A 16,233-nucleotide genomic window follows, 5' to 3' on the forward strand; every position below is an offset into this window, starting at 1 on the left:
AAACGTCGCAACAATGCCCTAAAGCGAAGCATACCCAAAGAAATGATGTTAACTGTTCACTACAGCTTTCTCAGATACGGTCAATCAATGTCTAAGCAACACTCCTATAATTGCTCTGGTGTTGCTAGAGAATGCGGGAAGCGGTGATCACTTAACACCAGGTGACCCGCACGCTCGTTTGTCCTGCTTTTCCATAAAAGCAACGATGATCACGAAACTCGTAGTGAGACAGCCGCGACTATCATTGTTCCATGATAACTCAAAACCTCTTATGGCTTGAGTCACTGTTTTATGTCTATAAGATCTATCTCTCGATCTGTTGTTTTTTTTTTTTCAAATTTATAACCTAGGTCCTAGAGAATCATTAAGAGAAAAATTTAAAGAAATAAACATTTTGACTGTTGCTTCTCAATACATTTTTGATAATGTTCTGTATGTTCATAAGCACATTGATGAATTCTCTTTTTCTAGAAACTGTGACGTTCATAATGTTAACACGAGGAACAAACATAAACTTGTTATGCCTATTACTCGGTTGGGTAGAGTTAGTAAGTCTTTTGTTGGGCGATGTACATGCTTCTACAATATGATCCCAGAAAATGTACAAAACAAATGTGTTACAAAATTTAAAATAATTGTTACGTTTGTGTGAGAAAGGTTACTATAGCATAAACGATTTTCTTAATGATACCACGGACTGGGAATAAATCAAACACCCTCAGGCTCTTTAATTATAAATGTTTATTGTACGATATCACATTGTAATCCATATTTTATATATATAAAAAAAAAGCCCGCTGAGTTTCTTGCGCCCATTCTTCTCAGGTCTAAGGCGGTCTCTTTTGAATGGGTGGTAGTTTTTGACGTTCAATAAGTGATTTGAAATCCTATTTTGAATAAAAATACTTGAATTTGAATTTGAATGTGTATAGAGAGGGTAGCTACTTACTATATTTTACCTTGCAATTTTTTAATTATCAGTAAACGGATTTTGTTTTTCTTTAACGCCTAATTATTTTTGTATATTGGCGATCATTCTATAGCTTCCTCAAAATTTAAAAAATACGTAATATTACCGTTATAAACGAATTAATAAAAAACAAATAAATATAGTATTATAATTATAGTCGGTCACTAACAACATCGAAATAAGAATCTGATAATCAAATTAATCTGATAGTACTTAAATAGATGGTTCTGCTCACAAGAGCATATAATTTGCATGTATTATTATCTCGTGTCCAAATACAGGCAAGTCATGTTGTATCTAAGTTATGTAATATTTATTTTTTACAGTCGAAAATGTAACTGATAGGGGTGATTGGTCTTGAACCATCGTTTTTTAGTCTCATTGCAGCTTTCATTAAACCAAAGCTAATGATTTAACCGACTTCCTTAAAAGCAGATTCTTATACCAGCGCTTACGTAAATATATATTTTAAGCATGCTCAGCAATTATTGGAAGAAATGGTTGACATGATTCAAGAATTATTAGCTACACCAATCAGGTTTTTTAACATTTTAGGACCTATTTTAAATAAAAATGGATTCGGTAGTTTTGTGGTAATCCAGAAAATATTTTCCACATGTTGTTGTAGAATTGTGTATTGACTAGATACACACATTATCTTAGATTTACACGGTAATAAAAAATACACTGCAATTCGTTCTATATAAACTAATATGAGAAAGCTATTTTCTAATAAGAAAAAGTATTACTACCCGACTACCACGCAGCCTAGGGTGGGCATAACACAACACAGCCTACAACTTAAATTCATTCAGTGACGATTGTAATGACCGTAACTATTATGTCTACTTTTCAGTCACATTTATCTTATCTTAGACGGGAGGAAAATTTTTATTCTTGGAATTTAATCATCTGGTGACTTTGCTTACTAATTATATACTGACTTAGTTTTTCTACCTGACACCAGAAAATTTATTCAACTTTTTGTGGGGATCCTATAAAAGGAGCAATATTGACTTATCAAAAACATGTATCGTTCAAAGATGTATCATAAAAAGAATAGACTTATACCCAATGAACTGGCTAGAATGGAGAATAGGTATATACCAGTAGGAGGCTACCTAGGTAAGTACTTCAGAGGCGCTGCTGTGAATCAGTTATTTGTAAGCATTATTATCTTTCCGTTTGTTTGGTGACGTAGCTGCTGAAATTACTGAGCTTAATGAGACTTAACATCTTATATCTCAAAGTGACGAGTGAAATTGCGATGCTGCTGGACTCAATCAATCAAATTCTAATGGCCAGGTGTATAATTTACTATCAGCTGAGAACGCTAGTCTCGTCACTTTTCTCATAAAGATACGCAAACAAATGTAACCACTAAAACAACACACAATGTACAGGCCACCAGGAATAAATGAGTGACACTAAAGCTGGCAAAACTCTTTCCAAGTAGATTTCCCAACAGAAAAGACCCCCGAGGCACATCAGGATGCATTGGAAAGAGTGTAACGAAGCAGACCTCAGAAGGCTTGGAGAAGTCAAAGTCAAAATATCTTTATTCATTGAAATCAATTTCAGTCAAAGTCAATTTTTGGTTTCTTATAATAATAAGAGCTATATAATGTAGTTTTTAAGAGAAGAGGGCTAGTGACAGAGCAATACGGAAAAGATTTGTTGAAACGGTCAAACGAAGTAATAGTAATTTAGTATTTATCTGTGGCAAGGTTTTCTACGCGCCTATATCGAATTTCACGGTTTTTATAAAATTATAAATTATAACTCTCTTTTGATGGGAAAACGCACGTGTCGTTCAATAAACGATGAGTCCGGATCGTCACCCTTACTCCTTTACAACATCACAGGAGTACAAGTACAGTTAATCAATATTTTAGCCTAATATTATATATATTGTCTTTTTACAAACTTGCCACGTCGTGTTAACGCTTCAATTTTTGGTACACTACGGAAATACGTTAAGGAAACATAATATTATGGAAACACTATCACATTCGCTACTTTATTTGAATAATTTATGTTCCTATTCGAATACAACCCGATACTATTCGGTTGGTGTCAGATGAGGCGACGCTGTCAATAAATATTCGCCCAAACATTGATGTGCTTTTATTGTGATTGGACTCGTTTAACTCTTTTATATGAAGCGACACGGTTTGCTTGCTTTGTTGCATGCTTTACTATAGAGCTCCCGTTTTATAACACGGAGAAAAGATTTTCAACTAAAATGTATTATTTTTATTTTTAAGGAGGTTGGAGTGACAAGTTAAAGTGGTTTTGTCGGGTAGAGAAAATGTGTCGAACTAGATTTTCTACGCTTATTTTATTAAACCGTAATAACTGGTATTTAATATTATTATATTATTATTTCATATATTATCTCTGATCCATTTAAGGTTTATAAAACAATCTGAAAGACTTATGATGATATTGATGTAATTTCAAATATGAAGAATAAATAATTAATATGTTTCTTTTTATATTAGTTTAATTAAAGCTTTGAAGGTAGAGATGAAAGTAAATTGACTGTAAAAATATAAAGTGCCAGTGTGTATTAAGGTGTTGGGAAAGGATGACTAAGGCGACCATTATACGATCAAATCTGGAATTTATCAATGATGTACATTTCGTGAAAAAGGTTTTCTTAACATAAATTTTAACTTAAATATTCGTGCATCCCATTGCTTAGTACAGTTCATTCTTGAGATCTTCTAATCAGATGAATCAAGCATAATTTTATTATCTCGAAAGAATTTCGTTTCATTTTCCTAACTGGTAACATCATACGCATCTAGGATAATAAAATGAGACAAATTTATTGCCATACTTTGATTATACGTTCGATAAACACATACCCTGTGATTATCTCAGGAGTTTAATCGTCCGATCGATATGAAGCCCCTTTCTAAACCAGTATTCATAAAAAAAGTAGCCCCGTATCCGATAGTTTGCGTTTATAAGTCAACGAGGTGCCGTGGTGATGTCGTCGCGACACTTATTAGTATTTTGATAAATAGTCTAGCGACTGCTAAATTAGATAATCGCCTAGATGATACCATATTTTTGATTAATTATGAATTTTTCATATAATACCTTAATATTATATTATTTTGTTATTTAAATAGCCGGTCAAATGTAATTCGAATCGCACGCACGCACGTAAATCTTTGTAAAAAAATAATTTTTTTAATTGCACGGTGGCTTTTAATTTCGAAAAACCCATCATTGGTATTATTATTTGTTGTTATAGCGACAATATAGTAATACACACTGTGGCAAAACTTCAATTGTTCTAATATTACGGTTTATGAGATACTTATAACAGCCTGCCGACGGAAGGACGGTCGGATGCACAGCGAAATCTTAGTAATAGGTTTGGTATGTTTGATTCATATATATGGTAGCTTTGTGGGTCGAGCATTTCTTTTTCCTCACTATCTCTATGTTTGGTGTTCGCTTTCGATGCTTTTCTCAAGAATTCTTTTTTCCACGATGTTTTCAGGTTCATATAACATAGATATCTTCAAAACTCGTGAAAAGTGACCTGCTCTAGTGTGACAACAGGTAGTTGAAGTTCATTTACGATTAGTCAACCTGCCGCTAAGAGACAAAGTAATCCCTGTAAATCCTATGGAACTGAATGGAACCCTTAGTTTTCCTATTGGGCGCTTTTTTCATAATTTGGACATGGTGTACATGAGACATAATTAGAATGACATTTTGATATTTCAATGAACAGGCGCTATTACGCTGTTAGTCTTCATTATCCATATTAAAAGACCTTCGAAGCAAGGAATGTAGTTTTTAGCATTTTTTGCATCAGATACCACCACCAAATTGCTACTATCGTACAGACATAATTCGTAAAGACTTGGGCTTTTTTTAAAAACAAACATCATAATTTCATGAGTCTAGTGTAAAGAGAAAGGAAAATATTTCTTAATTTATTCAAAGTAAGTAGTTTTAATAATCGAATAAGCTAACAATTATCTTCAATGCTGCTTTCCTAAATGGTAGAATTTATGTTTATATATATATTTATACTTTAAACTGTTAGCATTCAGGCGGATAATATTTGACGACTACTACGCTCACACAATACGGGACCGTTGTGCGTTATCGACGCGATCGGATCGAACAATGCATCGAATGTTTCAATATACTCCGACAGCATTTTTAACGTTTCATCGACGCTGTAACAATCGTTAAATAAATCCTATCCGCCCTCGAGGCCCACTGATTAATGTGTTACACACTGCTACGGGAAGTTACTTTCTTAACACTAACACTATGGGTTATTGGGTGCGACATGGACAACGAATGATGCTACATTCGTGTACTATGTTTGATTGGAGCTTCGTGTTCTTGATGTGTTGTCACTGTATGTTGGTGCTTTACAAGTTCTAGCTTAATTTGAAAATGCTTTTAGAGTTAATTTATGGCCTTGATTTTTATTGAAGGGCTTCGTACCGTGGTCATATATTAGTTTCTCCACTATCTCTCATAGTTCAATAGATATCGGTGATAAGTAACTTCGAAGGTATAAATAAATACCTTTCATAATTTAGCTGATCAATAAATACTAATAGCAGTGGAACTGTATGTGCAGTATTTTTGGTTGGAGTATTGTTTGTACATCTCAAATCATATTGACACTGTTATGGGCAGTCGATGTCGCTTGCCAGCGGATGTAATATAGTCTTGGCGTCAAGTATTCGGTATGTAAAGTATAAAGACTACAAGAAGCCAGAGCAGTAGGGATTTGAGGACCGTGGCCTATATCACAGCCAACCCATTGGGAAACAGAAAATATTAAATTTTGTAATATTTACCTTCAAGTTAATGACATTATTTACTAAATATGCATAATGTTTCAATAAATAAAAACTTGCTCGATTTAACTATTTTTAAATTTAGCATTCCTTGTAAAATAATACAGTGTCAATCTGTTCAATTGAATAATATTATATTGAATATTTTCACAACCATTACTACAAAATTGATCTATGACGAGCAGAAGGCTCTAGAAAGGCTTAAAAATGTGCATAAAAAGAGAGAGCTTTGCACCGCACAAATGTATTTGCGGTCAAGTATTCCTGTTATTTGTTCACTTGTTATTGTTTTACAATACTCCGAAAACCGCATTCGAAACTCTGAAATTGCTTGTGAGGCGTTCATTGATTTTTTTTTAAATTATTTCCTCAACTAAGTTCCGCTGCTATATTACATAGAAATGCAATGGTCTTACTCCACGACTATTTAATAAAAATTCAGGCGAAGAATGTTGCGATAATGTGTTTTGATGATTTATGAAAATAAGGGACGAGACGAGCCAGACGTTCAGCTAATGGTAATTGATACGCCCTGCCCTTTACAATGCAGTGCCGCTCAGGATTCTTGAAGGACCCAAAAATTCTGAGCGGCACTACAACTGCGCTCGTCACCTTGAGACATAAGTTGTCAAGTCACATATGCCCAGTAATTTCATTAGCTACGGCGCCCTTCAGACCAAAACACAGTAATGCTTACACATTACTGCTTCACGGCAGAAATAGGCGCCGTTGTGGTACCAATAATCTAGCCGGCATCCTGTGCAAAGGAGCCTCTCACTGGTAAAATGTATTTTATTGTGGAATTATGAAAGAAAACTTCTTGTGAATTCGATTTTACAATACCTACATTTTCTAGAGACATATATTAATTATGCAATTTCAAGGAAATATTTTCCGTTGTGACAGTGAATGATTTTTGTAAATAGAATACCGGACTATAACTAATAAATCAATAATAATTGATGATATTTATATTACAACTTGCATTTTTAAGTGAATTTGAATCATATAATATATGAATAAACTAAAATGTTCAAACGTTTTACATGTGCGGTACATACAAATAGATATTACAGCCACTATGTTATGTTATGAGCTAACGAGTTGAGGCAATAAGTTTTAGATAAGTTCAAAATGCATTTGGTCTCGCCGACCGCAAAGCGCGTTAAGTTGTGGCTTTTGAGATCGTTACCCTTGATCCCGACGCGGGCGCTAGTATGAAGTGTATTGTTTATACCATTGCAACCAACGATACTAAATAATATCAGATTATATGATTGGCAACAGTACCTTAATAGTACCTATAAGTTCTAGATGTTTCTAGTTTTGGAATTGAGGTAATAAGTCTAAGTTAACGAAATCTGAGTTGCTAAGTACGAAGGTAGAGTACTGAATAATACTGAATCCAATTTTTTAAATAACAAGTTAACCATCTTTGTACAATAACACTTGGTGACTTGGAACTGATGAAATAGATTATAAATTTAATGTCAACCGGGACTTCTGAATGATAAGTGTTTCTCTGAGTTAAGCTATTCTTAAAACATTCAAGCATTTAATAAAAGCTTTACCGTGGAACTCAACTGGTGATGAGGATGGTAAGTATCCATCAGAACAACTTGATAAAACTATAAAACCTATCCAAGTGTTTTGAGTTTTCTTTAGTGTTAATTACGTTAATATATAATTATGGATTTCCACAAAGTACTATTTAAATAAATTTACTATAAAACCTAGCCAACCTAGGCATATGTATGCATATATTGTTTCACATTATATTGTTAATGTTGCTTAAGAATTACACATAAATTCTTAATCCACGGTTTCATAATTTGTCTGAAAATTTTGATAATACTAAGCATAGATAATGTGAGCGTACTCCTACATTATGCCTTGCTGGAAAGTAAGGAAAGTCTTAAAAAGGTACATTTGTTACTTATAATTATTAAAGTTCATTTTAATTGCAAGGATTACAACAAGGATTACAGGGATTGCCTTTCATTAGATAATCCTGTTGTAATCCTCGTTGAGATTTTTCTTAAATCATGACAGTTCAAAATCTTTATAAAAGCCTCTCCTAAATATAAAAACAGAAGATATTATTGTTTAAATTGTTTAGTTAATATTGCTGTAGAAATGAGTGATCTCAATTATTTGATATTATGCGGAGAGCAAAATACTCTTGTTCCCGTCTCCACTCGTTTCACACCCACTTAAGGCTGCGGGGCGATGCTGAAGGCTCGTTACCTCAGATTGAAGGCTAGCGGTCGTCGGCCGCGAGCTCCTTACGCACGTAAAAACCTGATATGCAATATTCTAGACACTGAGAGTTGATCGTTGGAATAACTTCAACGAACTCTATGTTATGTGTTCTGATGTGGATTATAAGTCCCATACTAATGTACTTTATCATAGTGGGACGTGACTTTAAACCTATCTACATTTGAAATTAGTTCGTGACTTTCTTGTTGCGCTAGGTCTCTACATCACACTGTTTCTAAGCCAAATCTTCAACACTGAGACTAAAAACTTATGTACGGAACGCGCATCCTAAAATTTTTAAATTTAATGAAAAATAAAGTATTTAATTGGAAGTAATTGCAAATTTACATATACTATGATATGTTTGTATCAATTATTACTTCAATTTAGATAAATTCTACGTTTTATTAAATAATATTTGAAGATGTGTTTTGAGTAATAAACATAACATATATAATATCTTCATTGTAAATTTATTGTATCTTTGGGATTTTGTATATTGTATAGACATAAAAACTTTATTGGAATTACAACCAATTATTCGGTTGTAATTATTTCGATAAAACTAAAAAGGTATGTTGAAAAATATTACATTTTGCCATTGATTTGTCTTAAGTTATAAAAATGATTCGTTTTTGACAATAAAATTAATATTATGATTTACAATCATTACTTCCAAAATTTTGCAGTATAATCTGATACAATTTAGTATGCTGCAATAGATATGTAGATTCTAGCAACATAATAATATGTTTGAAAGTATATTGTGGTTTGTTATAATAAATTACCAATTAATGAGCATTGTTGATCTCGGTATGAATAAAAAAATAATAATTCGCATAGTTAATAATTCCGAGCTTATACAACAAGAGATAAATAATTGTTTCATAACAATCAGTAGTTAGTGCTAAATGAAGTACGAACACGAGAAAGATTTTATGGTGTAATTATCTTGTTAGCGCGGATTTGTGAAGGAAGCTTTTTTGTGTAATCTGACTGTATTGAACGTTATTGATTGGACTTTTTGTTCGTTTCGATATAATATTACTTAATTGGAAATTTGTACATGTGTCGTTCGTTAGATTTATTATACATACAAATACCTAATTTATAAAGCTTGGTGATTAAATACATTATGGCAACATAAGAAATTTAAAATGTCTGCCGTTTAACTGGAACGAAATAATATGTAACGGGAAAACTAATGAATGTGTGTACATTACTACAACTTGCAGTATATTCAATTAAGTACCTAAAGTACTTTACTGAAACCATAGTTAAAATAATATTATTATCATTTTTGTTATTGAAGTGATCTGATTATTTAATATATATATAAATTGATAATTATAGTTTTTAAAGAAAACAACAAAATATTTTTTTAATCAATCATTTCTTTTATTTCTGTTTATCACTTTTGGACCACATTTTTACAATAAATATCTTCTTTAGTAAACTAAATTACAAAATATACATTGACGGGAATTTATTTATACGTCCTAACTAACTATATCTAAAATTATCACAGATTTTGGCAATATTGCCATTTTAAGTCGTTCTAATAGTAGTGGGCAAGACAAGTTTGCCTGACAAGCACAGCCCATATTATATAGGCTAAAATATCAACACATATATTATAATAGTATGTAATTCATCGCCGATTAAAGTAATGAAAATTAGATAAATGCATAATGTGTAAGTGATATAAAGTTAAAGCAGTTTGAAATTGTGTAGCTAAAACTATATATACAAATAAAGCTTCAACACTTACGACAAATTGTGATATTTACAATAAATACACTAACGGACTAGCCATCACAATATACACACGCGTTATTTGGAACTGTACGATCACTTCACTCTTTGTCTTTAATCACTACACATGGACGGAAAGGTTTCTTGGTGATGACCGAGAAGGCATTTGATGAACTGCGTGTGACGGGTGAGGAGGCAATACCGGGTGCGCCCCATGCACTGGTGGCGTTGGTAATGCCCCAAGATGACTTCTAGGATGATGATGCCTATGCATAGCCATAGCACTCGCCCCCGGACTAGGCAAACCGCGGCGCCTCTGTTTACTGTTAACGTCCGGCAGCGCGAATTTCAACTTCTCCCAAAACAATTTATCTCCCCATTGTATATGTGTATTTGTTTTTAAATACAACCGTATATCTGGGTCGAGATCCTTCTGTGGCACTTCTCCAAGCACTATCACTATCAATCGCCTTCGCCTATCTCTTAGAACTTGATGGTGGGCTGACTTAAACTCAAAACGGCACCACTCAGATTTTATAAAATTTTCACTAAGTATCATAATTGTTCGCCGCGATGATTCTACTGCTTGTATTATATTGTCTGCTACGTAACCACCGACTGGAAAATCTCGGTAGTGTAAATACAGATTGTAAGAGGGATCACCTCGTTCTAACATAGGTGCAAGGTTCTCAGTAACCCATTCTTCGTCTTTGGAACTATAGCTCACAAACGCATCATATAATTTTTCTCTGTCATCGCGGTCTACCTCACTCACTTTATAGAACAGTCGTACTCCGAATTTGGCATGGAACCAAACCCTCATCTCTTGCCTGAATATGAATACTATCATAACTCCAAATAATACGAGTAAAAACGCTCCCATTGTTGATACAAGCAATGGAATATAATCTTGAAGATCTTCATTTGTGATTATAGTTTTTGTCGCTGTTAAATTTCCATTTATACTGTTGTTAATGCTTGGTAGTCCTGTACAGATAGTTCCGTTTTCTTCAATAATATTAAATCCGGCGCTAAAATCGTATGACATAATATCTCTGTTCTGTGTTCCATTTGTGATGTTATACGAATATATGCATCTTACATTCGATAAATCAGTTATAGATGATACTCGCTTTGTCCATTCCCGAAACATTTCTGTAAAATCGCAATCACATGACCAAGGATTGTATGAGAGTGTTAAAGAAGTTATTGATGGGCTTATTTGCCAGACGGATAGCATTGTAATCCTATTTTGATGTAAATGTAATATTTTTAAATGAGACATGTGATTGAACATTTCCTTTCCAATAGTCTTAATCTTGTTGTTGTTTAAATAAAGTTCACGCAGGTTTTCTAATCCATCAAATTCTTGACCTTCAATTGCAATCAATTGATTGTAATCAAGATGTAATGTCTCAAGTTCTTTCAAACCGTTGAAAGTGCGGTTATGTATGTTTTCTATATTCGATGAGTTCAGATATAATATTTTTAGTCGTTTTCTTCCAATAAACGCATGACTTGGTAACATTTTTATGTCATTACCATCGAGGTACAGTTGTGTGGCTTCCATCGGTATGCGATCAGGTAAAGAGTTCACATACCCAGCGCTTGAACATTCCACAACATTTGCGGACCAAGATTGGTCGTGATAACAGGTACAATTATTTGGACATGTCATTTCACAGTCACAGGCATCAAAGTCGCAACAATGACATAAGGCGAAGCAATGAAAATCGTATTTACACAGAAACTGATGTGATGCGGCTTCAACTAATGGCACGTATGCATTTCCACGGTTGTATAATAATTTACAATATATACTATCCAAGTCCATTAGTTTGGGTTGTGTACGCGCTCTGTTACCAGTGTTTATTTTTTGTAGCCATTCCATTGTGCAATCACATTCTAATGGATTTCCGCCGATAAAGAATTCTGGCACTGATTTATCTTGAGGCACTGCAGATATTCTTAATGAATTCGGATCTAAATTAGTTATTTTATTCCCATATAAATCCACTCTAGTAAGATTTGGTTTTTTGAAAAATGTATAAGACTGAACTTTTGCTATCAAATTATCATTTAAATATAACATCTCCACAGAATTGGGAATGGAGCTGCCGGTTATTTCTGTTAGTTTGTTTGAACTTGCGTCAAATGTGCTCAGAGACAATTGTGATTCAATCTCAAAGTAATTTCCAAGTTCAGCAATCCTGTTAGCGTGGATGTCCAGCCACTGCAATCCAGTTGGAATCATTGCATAGTCAAACCATTCCAAGCGGTTATCGGAAATGTTCAGCCAAACTAAATTAGGTAACTTTGCGAAAAGACCCCCGATATCGGTCAAATAATTCCCATCTAGTCTTATTGCTTGTAGATTCACGTTACCATCGAATGAGCCCGCTTCTATTTTGTGGATTTTATTCCTCGAAAGGTTAAGAATTTTCAAAGACGTCATCTTATCAAATACACCTTTACTAATATTTCCAATATTATTCTCAGTCAATCTAAGTCCGTACATTTGTTGCATAGTCATGAAAGATGCATTTTCAATGCTGATAAGCAGATTTTCCCCCAAGTCTAAAGTTTTAAGTTGTGGGATTTCTTTCAATGCAATCGGCACCTCATCGAGCCTGTTTCCATTTATATGCAAATCTTGTAGAGACGTACAATTGCGTAGAGCATGCGGATGTATTTTTGTTATTCGGTTGCTATCTATTGACAGTACAGATAAGGCATTCAAACCAGTGAACGCATAACTCTCTATGTTTGTTAATCGGTTGTTCGATAATATTAATGTATGTAAATTTCTAAGTGAACTGAATACATTTTCGGGAATGTGCTCGATAAAATTATCTTGCATTTTCAATATTTGCAGGTTATACAAATCTCTAAATAAAGCTATCTCTATTTTGGATACTCTGTTGTGTGAAAAATCCAAAAATACGAGTCGTTTTAATCCGGAAAACGTTGAGGTATTAATCCAGTCCGACGTTAATTCGTTATGTGACAAATCCAGCACTAACAGTTGAAACAAATCACTAAATAATCCTGGCGCAAGTACTGTTATCGTGTTGTTGTTCAGATATATCTCTTTTAAATCTTTAGTATCGCTGAACAATTCGGGTGGCAAACTTGTAAGTTGATTGTCAGAAAGTCTAACCGTTGTAAGTGAATTTAATCCTTCTAAAGCTCTATCTGCAACAGAGTTTAATCCGTTCTCGTGCAAATACAGTTTTTGTAATTTCTTAAGACCCGATAAGAGTCCCGGTGGCATAGTGTCTATTAGGTTTCTCGATAAATCCAATACAATAAGATTATCGCCGCATTTTTCAGAAGGATGTCGATGCGCCGTCGAAAACTGAAAATGACTGATGTCTCTCATCCTGTTTCCAGTCATATTTAGATGTTCCAAGTTTCTAAGCGTACACAAAGCTCCGTCGGGAAAGGTTAACATATTATTTTCACTAAGATCCAATCGTTCTAAACTTTGAACATCGCGGGAAAACGCCGTTGGTGTTATTTCTAGTGACATGGTAGACCAATCAGTATTATGCGTTCGGATCGTTAAATTTCTGAGTTCCCTGAGACCAGTAAAAGCACCATCAGATAAGTTTCCTATTTTACAATATTCAATAGTCAGTTCTCTCAACTCTATTAACTGCCGAAAGCTACCCGGAGCCAAGGAACTTTGGAAGAACAGTGCATCACTACATTCGAGACGCAATCGCACTGTTAGATGAGGTTGTATAGCACTAAAGTTTGTGTTTTCTAATTCACTATTGATTGTTCTTAATCTACACTGCAATGCCACTCCAGCATCATTGTCGTCAGTAGTCCATCTGCACTCGTCGGGAGCTTGGTACCGAGCTCCCGTTGTTGACAGAGATGCAGTCCTTGTTGGGGCGACAACGCTAAGCGCTAACAGAGCGCTCGCAAGCCACATTATACACATTGTTTTCACCACTAACTTCACTTTAACTCGATCATTATATTAAACTACAGAGACAACACTATAACAAGACATAATTATGTAATTGCTCCAATGAGTTCATGTTGCTTATACTTCGTTCTATTTCACCGTTGAAACCAGTCTTGTTCCGCGAAAGCACTAATTGGACAAGTTCGTATGTCCGTAGCGCTGTTAGGAGCTCGTGACGCGTACGATCGCGCTTACGACTGGGGTGGGACTGATTCGAACTCTCAAACCTGCATTGCGCTCGCGCACAAGGCCGCGCTCGCCACGCGTACCAACAGGTAAGCTGTGTCAGAACTTAAAGGCCTTAAGCGTCGTGTAGACCGCATCAACTTACGCCCTATTCGTTACTTCGTGGAGCCCGTCAGAAAAATAAAATGCGCACACATGGATGTGAAACAACTCACACAAAGGCATTAAACCGCTTTTTGTAATGCTTGAACAAACTTTCATTGGGTATGTTAGAGTGAGATGGATGGATGATTTCAAGCTTTTTAAGGTAGGTGGGGGTTTGAGCCAGCTGCCAGGGCACAGGTAGTGTGCTAGCGCTGAGCGCTGTTAACACTTTGTGGATGGAATTATAGTTATGTGAATTACGCGATATTTATTTATCTGTTTAGTCATCGCCATTAATGAAAATTAAAGCAGTAGTTTGTTGATATAACATTAAATTGGAACTTGTAGTTTGTTCTTTACACATAAAGAACATGTTGCGGTACTTGATCTATAATTGTGCAAATGAAAAAATTGGTTTACCACATCAGAAAGTTTATTAGGTTAAAATTGATATCTTTATAATGCCATAGGTAAATAATCGAATTCTTATTATTGATTAAATAAAAGCCTTATAATATTAAATATAACAATGTTTTCATGAACATTACGTATGAAATAGGTCATAATTTTACCAAATTTTAACTAATTTGATTCCTTGTTAATTAATTGTTCGGAAGCGGATTTAGTTGTATGTTGATGATGCCAATCATCAGGTGAGGCCAAGGCCAACTTGATTTAAAAAAAATATGATTTTCTCACGAATAATTTTGTGACGTTAAGTTTCTCGATACTCAATTTGCAAGATTGCAATAATGAGCCTTATAATATCTTTAATCACGTATATTAGTTAGTGACTGTTTTCCTTCCAAGTCGGACTTAATGAAGTTTCATTTAATTTGATTTACTAGAGCATTACATTTAAAAAACTTACTTTTTAAAGGATTAAAACTGGATTTTAATTAAATAATTATTAATTAATGAAAATAATATATTTGCAGGCAATTTCATCTGTAAAAAGTCTTTATTTAAATATTTTACTACCTCTTAAAAAGTGCTGCTGTATCAATAAGTTATAAGAATTCTTCTTCTCTGTTTCGATCTACATTTGTGAATCTGCAATAAAATCATGACTATAAGTAAAATTGCACTTCCAATGAATTCCAATCCTAATAATAGTCGACTACTTTAGTTAAACGTTTTCCACATGTTTAATTCTACAGAACGCAGCGTGTAACCCCTAATCAAATTAAACATCCAGACATTATGTGTTTTGTGAAGGTTACAATAATTTCTAGAACCGTTTCATTAAAATGTGGCCGGATTTTTTGTTAAGATCTCTCTCATGATTTATACGGAACACCGTAGAGGTGTTATTATATTTTTGTTCTTTGAATCCTCTGAAGAGAATCATGTTCCTGAACATCGATCATTAATAACACTCAAGATGCGAACTGCCAGAACTTGCATATTATGCATCTATTGTGCTCGTCTTTATATGTTGCTATTCTCAGTCAAACAAAAACTTGGAGATCGACTGCGTTTCAAGTTGCTCTCTTACCTGATTGACCGTGAACTGAATAGCGTGCCCCAAATTAATATTTAGTTAACGTCTATTGTATGTGAATCAACGTTATCTAAGTAAGGGTAAGTCATTATAAAGCAGTTTCCTACGGTGGTATTGATAACAGTGCGTAAACTCTAGGATAAATTTGCTAATATGCTATTATTGGAATTGAGTTGGGCTGGTATTATCTGTAACAAAGATTTTGTAGAAGAAGCCAAAACTGGAGCCGTGCACAAACACACCAAGGGTTATCTCTGTAGAGGCGGTGTCTTTTGCTAATAATCTTCTCGTCTTTCACTCTCCCAAAAATAAGATTTGTGACTTCTTGATCAGGCACTAAGTATATCGTGATTGATGCAGTGTGGTGATCGCCCTGTTCCTTTCCGGCCACTTGCGTTTTTATAGTTACACGCATATTTTGTCATTCTGCTGTAACGCTCTTCGGTGGTGGAGTTTTCATTCCTAAAATGGATATTTCTGTGCCTTTCACCCACAAATCGAGACAGCAAGCGTTTTGATCGTCCCAGACTTTTTACTTGTACGGCTTGGTTTAGGCTTTTTTTTTATATCGTTCCAACATTCT

At 34.3% G+C, this 16,233-nt stretch overlaps 3 protein-coding genes across 30 annotated transcripts in view; 1 reads left to right on the top strand and 2 right to left on the bottom strand.

Moving 5' to 3' along the window:
• Positions 1-16,233, bottom strand: part of LOC126972229 (polycomb protein Scm) — a 324,514-nt gene that overhangs the window by 292,017 nt on the left and 16,264 nt on the right. The gene's annotated exons all lie outside the window — the stretch shown is intronic.
• The window catches only part of LOC126972211 (lysine-specific histone demethylase 1A), a 411,187-nt gene that overhangs the window by 190,928 nt on the left and 204,026 nt on the right, over positions 1-16,233 (top strand). The window lies entirely within an intron of this gene.
• On the bottom strand, positions 9,457-14,018 carry LOC126972207 (toll-like receptor Tollo). Its single transcript, XM_050818834.1, has one exon. It carries the CDS (start codon positions 13,787-13,789, stop codon positions 9,959-9,961), a length of 3,831 nt encoding a protein of 1,276 aa, XP_050674791.1. The 5' UTR covers positions 13,790-14,018; the 3' UTR covers positions 9,457-9,958.

The sequence above is a fragment of the Leptidea sinapis genome, chromosome 25 (assembly GCF_905404315.1).
Source record: "Leptidea sinapis chromosome 25, ilLepSina1.1, whole genome shotgun sequence".
Taxonomy (NCBI): Eukaryota; Metazoa; Arthropoda; class Insecta; order Lepidoptera; family Pieridae; genus Leptidea; species Leptidea sinapis.

Excerpts from the sequence above, each read along its gene's own strand:
- LOC126972207 (XM_050818834.1), bottom strand. The coding sequence starts at position 13,789 with ATGTGTATAATGTGGCTTGCGAGCGCTCTGTTAGCGCTTAGCGTTGTC.